Source organism: Paramisgurnus dabryanus, chromosome 3, assembly GCF_030506205.2.
Source record: "Paramisgurnus dabryanus chromosome 3, PD_genome_1.1, whole genome shotgun sequence".
Classification (NCBI taxonomy): domain Eukaryota; kingdom Metazoa; phylum Chordata; class Actinopteri; order Cypriniformes; family Cobitidae; genus Paramisgurnus; species Paramisgurnus dabryanus.
Window position 1 is genome coordinate 35872244 of NC_133339.1, and position 8997 is coordinate 35881240.

The 8997-nt window shown below is 38.3% G+C and overlaps 1 protein-coding gene across 3 annotated transcripts; it reads left to right on the top strand.

The window, feature by feature from the left end:
- Nucleotides 1-371: 371 nt before the first annotated feature.
- Nucleotides 372-8734, top strand: zfand2a (zinc finger, AN1-type domain 2A). Of its 3 annotated transcripts, none has more exons than XM_065259654.1 (10): nt 372-517; nt 990-1074; nt 3572-3666; nt 3971-4102; nt 4196-4347; nt 4424-4543; nt 4642-4732; nt 4828-4904; nt 5013-5152; nt 8397-8734. In XM_065259654.1, the coding sequence occupies exons 2-9, from the start codon at nt 1020-1022 to the stop codon at nt 5122-5124; spliced, it is 834 nt and encodes a 277-aa protein (XP_065115726.1). In that variant the 5' UTR covers nt 372-517; nt 990-1019; the 3' UTR covers nt 5125-5152; nt 8397-8734. The 3 variants fall into 3 exon arrangements, with proteins under 3 accessions (XP_065115726.1, XP_065115574.1, XP_065115651.1); XM_065259502.1 differs by having other exon boundaries at nt 5013-5116; XM_065259579.1 differs by having other exon boundaries at nt 5013-5097.
- The last annotated feature ends 263 nt before the right edge of the window (nt 8735-8997 follow it).

Here is an 8997-nt window from a genome sequence, read left to right on the forward strand (position 1 = left end):
ATGGCGGCCCCATGTCTCACCGCGCCAGTAGGCAGTAGCGGTCGATAGGGCGTCTACCTATATGATGTCTATGGGTGTGAGACCCACATTTATACGCCGATATGCCGACCTTTTAAAGTAGGGCTATCAAAAGATTAATTGCATACAAAATAAAAGTTGTTTGCATTATTTTTTGTGTGTGCACTGTGTATTTTGTATATTTATAAATACACGCGTGTTAATGTGTGATGTTACTGTAATATTATTCGCGATTAATATTTTGACAGCCCTTTTTTAAAGTTAACAGACGTATAAACCAAGCCACAAACCGCTAACGTTAAATAAAATGCACATAAACTGAAAGACCTTTATTTTGAAATGGGGATGTCTCGTTGTAGCCACAGTCGCAAGTTTCTTGCGATGACATCAGAAAATCGCAAACGAGTACAAAAAGCACAGTGGATTTGCTTGATCGAAGAGGAAGGCGAAGACAACTAGTAAAAGAGTGACCAGCACAAGCGGATTTCGCACGATTTAGGTAAGATGTACATTTATCATCTTGTCAATAAACAAAACCGGTTGTAAAATTCGTGTTGTTTTTATAGCGAAACAAAAATCAGTCAGCTGATTCGTTCGGAATGTTTTATTCTTAGCATACGTTTATTTTCCCCCTCTCTCTCGCTATTTATCTTTAACTAATAATACAGGTTTAATAACACCAATAAATAATAAGTTAGGCATATTTAGCATTGCTGCTTTTTTATATTTCTTAGGCGTAACGTTACACATAGATGTATATTCTGTTTACTCGCGTGATTCAGCATTAGATGCGTTCACTTTCAACTCTTACATAATGGTGTTGGTAAACATAATACATTTAGCACTAACAAGGGCTTTCGCTTTACAGTGATGTTCGGCTCCGTTTGTTGATTTCTAATAGTTTGTTGGATCTGATTTAATCGATGTAATGGTCAGAGAGCTGATGTTTTTATTTCCTGTTTACATTACAGCAGTACAGTACAACACTTCACCATTGTGCCATGGAGTTTCCAGATCTCGGAGAGCACTGTACAGAAAAGTCATGTAAACGTCTTGGTGGGTGTTTTAATTAAACACTGTATGACTCGATTAATATATATTTAATCCACTGTCTGTTTATAAGTTATTTCTGGTGGCATTACATTTTTAAGTATAATTACCTTAAAACTAATATAAATCGTATAATTAACTAATTATTTTTAACTTGCTATCTTTTCATCTCGACTAGTGATAAGTTGCTGTAATTTATAAAATGAAGTTAAAATAACTTAAGTAATTTCAACTTCATAAGTTACAACAACTCCTCACTTAAAAATAAACATTAAAATAGTATGTTGGAAAAAAATGACATGTAAAACCAAGTTAACTATACTTAACAATTTAAGGCAACCACAAATTTGTTAATGTTACTGCGTTATAGACGACAAGTATATCATGCAGACCAAATGACATTATGGTCATGATTGAATTGTTTTTATTGGTGTAATTTAAAAATGAAAAAATCTGTTATTTACCCTTTTCGAGTACTCTATGACTGTCTTCTGTACCACCGCTAGGGCTGTAAAGATTATTCGTGTGTCCCATTAAAAATGCCTTTAAATTTTAAATCTATTATTTGTTTCATGCACAGCTTGTACTACGGCATTTGGTCAGTAGGAAGTCCTTATCAATCTAAAATCATTGAGTCAGAGTCGTTTATAACGTGCATTTAAAAAAGCAACACTTGTTAAACAAAATCATTCAAAATATTCTTTATTATCATGAAAATACCTGAAACAATTTGAAAAACAGCAATATAAATATTCCTGTAGACATTCGTAATACTACTTCTTCTGTGGCACAAAGGGAGTTCCTGCACGAGAGCGCCCCCTGGCTTTTGGATGTGCCGGGATTTCACCGTAATTCATTCATTGAGAAAACGCGCATTTGCACGATTTATCGTTACAGCCCTAACGACCACAAAACAGATATTGAGCAGAATGTTGAAGGCTGACAGACAAATGTTTTTAATACTATGAAGAAAGAACAAGGTTAGGATTCATTGAAGTTCCCCTAAGATCAACACTGAATATATCAGCCTTAAGGATATCTAAAAACTGGTGCGCCCCGAAACATTGACAAAAATACACATTAAGAAGATATAAGCATTAAAACGAATCAGTGATGTTATGACATCATTCTGCACTTCAGCTTCTCATCAGATTCCAGGATGTGAGGTAAACAAAAAAAACTAGTCTTAGCCATGGACCGATGGCTGAACGTCTGATGCATACTTTAGCAGATTCAAAGTCGTCCTCTGATTTGTTGAATTACACAGGATTTCTGGGAGACGTGTGTGTTGTTATCTTTAACCGTTCGCCCGGAAACAACACAAAGTCTTGTGTTTTAATCGCTGACTTTATGCTTAATCAAGATCTAGTAAACGCTGTTCTTTTGAAAGTATGGGAGATATTTTAACACGTTTTTATATTGTTGTTATAAACATTAGAGACGTTCGTGAATGATGGTTGCACATCAGTCTGTTATTGTGGAGAAAAATCCACGCCCTTACTGTGCGTTCACACCAGATGCGTAAGAGGCAGAAGTTGGACACTTGAACATTTTGATATGACTCGCTTCATTCGTGCATGAAATTCTAGTCATTCGATACATTCACGTGTAAATTCGCATCATTGGAGGGGCTTATATAGCTCAAATTGAGTAAACTTACCAGATTGTTCAACCTCCTCACCCACTTTCTTCCAAACAAGATCCTTTTAATTCCTGTAAAAGTACGAAGATGTCTCGTTTAGCGATGATGATTGTCCTCCATTGTTGTTTAGTTTTTCTGCCTCTGCTCGCTTCTTGTAATCACGATACTGCTAGAACAAGCTCCTGATTGGTCAACGCGGTGCAAAAATCCAAAAGTTTAAATTTTTCAACTCCGATCACGCGGCAACGCTCAGTTCGTGCGGAACAGTCTTTGCATTGACTTAACATGTAAATCACTCGCGCTTGCCGCCTCTTCCGCTTCTGGTGTGAACACACTATTAAACATGACCCTGCACAAAACAAAACGTTATTGGTTGCTTTACATGTCATATACGTCATATGGCCTCTTGTGCGCTGCTTGGCCATTAAAAAGTGCCTATATGTTTCCCAGACCATTAGTGAACACAAGACTAACAAAACACTATTGACATTTTTAAAAGGAGATAAAGCCACTCAATATGTCCCACCCTAACTTCCTGTTTTAACACACTACACAAAGCTGTGCACTTTAGAAAACATATAGGGCAAAGACAAAAAAAATCCTTATTTGGTGAAGTATAGGTTTAATTAAACTATATAAGCAAACTGGCATAAATTCCAAAAAGTAAATTCAGGCAATATGATCAATGTTAGCACTGTATGACAACTCTTTAAAACCAAGTGGACATAGAAAATACTAATATTATGATTCAAATTGTTATGCTGAAAATATGTAAAGAGAAAATATGAAATATGATTTTTCTGATTTTATAAAAATCATTATAATGTATAAGTCTTTTATGTTATGTGATGTGCACCACAGATTTTCTTCCAATGAGATGTGATGCCTGTGAAGAAATTTTCTGCAAAGACCACATAACTTATGCAAATCACAAGTGCACTTCATCATATAAAAAGGTATGTACTGTATACGCAACTGGGTTTAACCAAATCTTTATTGAACAATTGCGTAAGGAAAGTTGCTGCATTTGTGGCATTATGTTTGCTTACTGCGGCAAATCATTTTTGTTTCAAATTTACAACTAGGCTCTTACAATGGAAGTTAATAGGTTTGTGAATTAAATAAAACACTACACACTGTTTATAGCCACATTGTAAAGAAGATATAACTACATGTGTAACTAAATATTTTTAACACAGAACATTGCTTTAAAATATGCAGATAACCATATGACCTGATGTGTTTTTTTTCCCTATACAGGATGTCCAGGTTCCTGTATGTCCGTTGTGCAACATCCCCATTCCTATTAAAAGAGGGGAAATGCCAGACATTAAAGTTGGGGAACATATAGACAGAGATTGCAAATCTGACCCTGCTCAGAGGAAACGAAAGGTAATCTAGATTCACAGGGCACAAAGATTTACTCTTAGATCACAGAGAAGGAATGTGCAAAGAATACCAATCAGATTATTTCTCATCCTGCAGATCTTTACAAATAAATGCTCCAAGGGAGGCTGTAAGCAGAAAGAAATGATTCGGGTGACATGTGATCAGTGCCACTTGAACTTCTGTCTCAAACACAGACATCCACTCGACCACGACTGTAAGACTGATGGAAAGCCCGTCACCAAATCAGGGTCAGTAAAGTGTTTCGATGGCTGAAACATTGAATAAAAAGGTCACTCCGTTAATGACGGTTGGGTTTTTTTGTAGGCATGCTGCTCTGATGAGGGCTCAAGCCTCTTCAAGTAATGTCGCGCCGTCATCCACTAGAGGAAGCTCTAGGACTATGTCAAATGGAGTAACCGGAAACACTAGACCTCAGAGCAGCAGGTAATCACTTTTTGAGAGACAGATGCCTTCGTTTGATTCTTTTTAAGACATCTTTTGATTGTTTTCTCACATTTTTATTATTCTCTCTTGCCCCTCAGTGCACAGAGGTCGAGTGCCGCATCATCTCTTCCCGTGACCCCTACTGCACAGAATGTAATACCTGCATCAGCTTCATATCAGGCCGGGCTGGTGCGTTGCTTATTTTAAGTTGACAGTGTTTTCGAAAAATCCACTGTTGGCTCCTGAGGTGACTAAACGATCAGTTGATGTCTTTGTTTTTGCAGACAGAAGAGCAGGCCCTCCAGAGAGCGTTAGAAATGTCACTGGCTGAATCTGCTCAGCCAAGCCAGCCTACTCTAAGGTATTTCTAGGCATTCCCGAATAGGGCACATTGATCTGGTGCATACTCCGTGTGCAATGAGTCCTGTGTTTCCTAATGGTTGTGCTTATAAATGTCTGTGTTTCTCAGCCCTCAGGAGCAGGAGGATCTGGCTCTTGCTCAAGCTCTGGCTGCTAGTGAAGAGGAGTACAGACGACAGCAGCAGAGACAACAGGTAGCCAGAAACCTTAGCGGTCAGTAGCATGCTATGCTAACAGGACCTCAGATAGGTACATATAGCCCCAGCGGCTCTTTCTGTCTAAACTATTGGGTGCCTGGGGCTATACAATTTGGTTGATATGTTATCTGAGGTGTACTGCTGAGTATTTTTAAAAGATTGAATTTATTAATACAAGTTAAAGGTGCCGTAGAATATAAATTTGTATTTACCTAGGTACAGATGAATTACAAGAGTTCTGTACATGGTAATGACGAATGTTTCCTCATTCTTATGTAAACCCTGTGCATGCAAAAGACCTTTGGAAAACAGGAAATTACAGTCGCGATATAGGCCCCAAAATTGTATTAATTACAGTGTTGTTACAATGCTAAAAACAAAGTTGTGACTGCTGAGATATGTAGGTTACGACTCATTTTTCATTTATACTTTTGCTTCGTCTTCCGCGTCGATGTGCAAACACTAAGGGTGTCACGATTTCGATCGAAATTAAGTCACAACCTCACACTTCGAATTAAAAAATGGGATCGTAGATGCTGCCACGCTCCCATGTCACGTCCGGTCGGCTTGCCAAGCGTAGGAATTAATCTCTCAGAGATTTATATTTTAAACACGAGGGATGTATTGCTACAAATCTTTGAAATACATATCATAAACAGGATTACTACCTAGTGATCTGACTTCGGACAGAACGCAGCTCTCTGCACGGGCATGAGAATGAGGCGCCAAGATGCAGCGGGTTATCAAAAGGGATAGTTTGCCTCAGCTCACATGAAACGCATAAAACTGAACAAATACGTAAGGATTACTACTTTAGTTGATGTTTAGACTTCGGACAGATGCGAGAGCGCGTGCATGTTAGACAGAGAGAAGCGCCACTGCTTATGTTGGGCTGGATTTATTTCAGATGGGTCCAAGACGCGCGCATTAAGTTCATGTGCGTGCAAGAAGGAATCCGCTCTCTACAAGCTCTCTCCCGTAAAGTGAAGCCCACAAACCCTCATGCTAGAAAAAGCATGCAATGTGCATGTTAATGGGAAACTATAATAATAATAATAAATAATAATGACATAGCATTTTTTTGTCTTTTCAAAAAAAAGTAAAAATCAAGAATCGGATCGAATCGTGACCTTAGAATCGAAAATGTAATCGAATCGAGGATTTGGAGAATCGTGACACCCCTAGCAAACACACATGCAGACTGCTGGTAGGCTGTATACACGCGTGTTACCAAAGTAGCAGCACGACCGTCAACGAAGAAGCAGCTTGGCAAGTTTAATCCACAAACTAAGAAGAAACAGCAGCTCATTGTGAAATGTTTTGAGATGACCAGCAGTGATGGAAGTAAATACATAGCTACTAATGTTGTAGTTTAAGTTAAATCACTCCTCAACTTGGTCCATTTTTGTTTTCACCGTCGTAAACTAAAATACCTATGGCGCAGTTTTTTTTTACCTGACTGGAGGGGTTCTAGTGGACCAATCACAGCATTTGCGGTCCGTGTAGAACTGACGCCCTGTTAAAAAATTTAGGAGGTGCACGTCAGGCTACGCAGAGGCTACGGATAACCTACAACTTAGCTACGGCGTAGACATTACGCACGACTATAAAGTTCGATGTTACGATAACGTTTTGCAGGTCCATACAAAACCCCCCCTACAAATAAATTACCACTCAGAAACATCCTTTTCCAATCTCTGAAAAATTGATTATTCCTCAAAATCTGTATCTTCGTCTGATACAGGCTCAAATATAAGGTCTGTTTACACACACATAGCTACTGGACTGAACTACTCTGAGATACAGCCAATCAGAGCAGAGCTTAACTTTATTATTCATGATTCTTTTAAATAAGGTAATAACAGACCATTTCATTCTCAAGACAAATCCTAGGGTTGTAAATGGATGTGTAAAAACGTTTTTGGATCATTTTTGCACTTAATAAAGTTGCCTACCTTCTATGTAGATATCAGAGAACAATTAAACACTTTATTTCAGTGCATTCTTTGGCACCTTTAAAAATAAACATAAGTTATACAGTAATATGAAATGTCTCTTGCATGACTTAAAGGAATATTAAATTATGTTATTACCTCAACTTAGATGAATTAATACATATCTATCTTTTTTCAATGCGTGCACTGTACAGCGCGTTGTGAATGTGTTAGCATTTAGCCTAGACCCATTCATTCCTATGGTACCAAACAGGGAAGCCACCAAACACTTCCGTTTTTGAATTTAAAGACTGTTACATGAGGAGTTATACCAGTAAGTATGGTGCCACAAAATAAAACTTTTTTTTTGGTACCATAGACATCGGCTTGACAGCTTGGGCAAAGCATCCGTCAACCCCGCCCCCTCCAATAGGCTTTATGCCCAGCTGCACTACTTCCTGAACTTCAACCAGCTCCTTGTTTCCTGTCTGCCATTATTGGACAAACTGATTAATCCAGGTGTGCCTGACCTCAGAAGTCACAAACAAACTGATTAATCCAGGTGTGCCTGACCTCAGTAGTCACAAGAACAAAAATCAGACACACCTGGATTTATCAGTTTGTCCAGTAATGGCAGACAGGAAACAAGGAACTGGCGGAAGTTCAGGAAGTAGTGCAGCTGGACATAAAGCCTATTGTAAGTCTGCTGCCAGTTTCATTTCTGAATGAAATGCCTACTTTTCTATATCCAATCAATTTACAGTGGAAAACACAAGCCAGCCCACTATTTTTCTCGATGGGTCGTTTAACTGAGAAATACATCACAATAAGAAGGTGAAGTCGATTGTGAATTCCTGTTAAAGTCAGGGTCCATGATCTCACCTAAACAAACACGCCCCTACCCCAATAGAATCCAGACTTTCTGTTGATAGACCCGCCCCACACATACGCAACCCAGGCAATGATGTAGGTTAGTAGACACGCCCCTTATTGCTGATTGGCTACAAGGGTGTTTTGGCAGTCAGCCCGACTCTCTTTTCCAAAGCGTTTTTCAGATATCATGCACTCCGCCTCTAATAGGGACTATAAGTTTATAATATACATCAGATGTTCTAAAACTGGGGGCCGTGGCCCCGAGATGGTGCCTGGGGGCCCCAGTTTTATGACATTTTATAAAAATATAAATTTATCATAAATTCTGTGTAATTACAACAAATGTAAGTTTTACAATTTTTTTTATGTCACACATTATCTTTGGGAGGGTACGCACGTCGAAAAAGTTTGTGAACCACTGGCAATTTTTTTGTATGTCAACTTTTTTCTGGTCTGATTTATTTTTCTCATTGTCTTCTCAATCCACAGGCAGGGGTTTCCAAACAGTCTAGTTGCTCCCTGTCTTAATGTGACGTGGCACAGACCGAATTGAATCTGCCCCAGTCTGCACACGAGCACCAATAATGTACCAGTGAGCTGCACATGTCCAATGTATTCCTCGTTCCAGCACATGAAGCTTCTACTTCCTGAATCAACACATCTGAAGGCTATGTTGATGTTTTTCTGTTCTGCATCACTTTGTAGTGTGCTCATTTTTAGATTTTGCCATTGTGGCAAGTGGTGCTTTAAGTAAAGATTTTATATAGTTATCATGTTAATCTATCGATCAATATAGATGTCTTTTGAAATAAATTATTTAAAAATTTTATTTGAAAAAAGAGCTCTGTACATCACTTCTTATCGTCTCTCATCATTCACCATGAATAAACATTATATTTTTAGTACAAACAAACAACATACTTCCATACTGAATTCTTGCACTGTAAAATGCTAGGTTATTTTTACCATTTTGCATTGAATTAACCCAGTATACACTCACCTAAAGGATTATTAGGAACACCATACTAATACTGTGTTTGACCCCCTTTCCCCTTTAGAACTGCCTTAATTCTATGTGGTATTGATTCAA

Coding starts and splice junctions, on each gene's coding strand:
- zfand2a (XM_065259502.1), top strand. CDS start 1,020: ATGGAGTTTCCAGATCTCGGAGAGCACTGTACAGAAAAGTCATGTAAA. Junction 4,733..4,827: donor CTTCATATCAGGCCGGGCTG/GTGCGTTGCTTA, acceptor TTGTTTTTGCAG/ACAGAAGAGCAGGCCCTCCA. Junction 5,117..8,396: donor GGTAGCCAGAAACCTTAGCG/GTCAGTAGCATG, acceptor CTCAATCCACAG/GCAGGGGTTTCCAAACAGTC.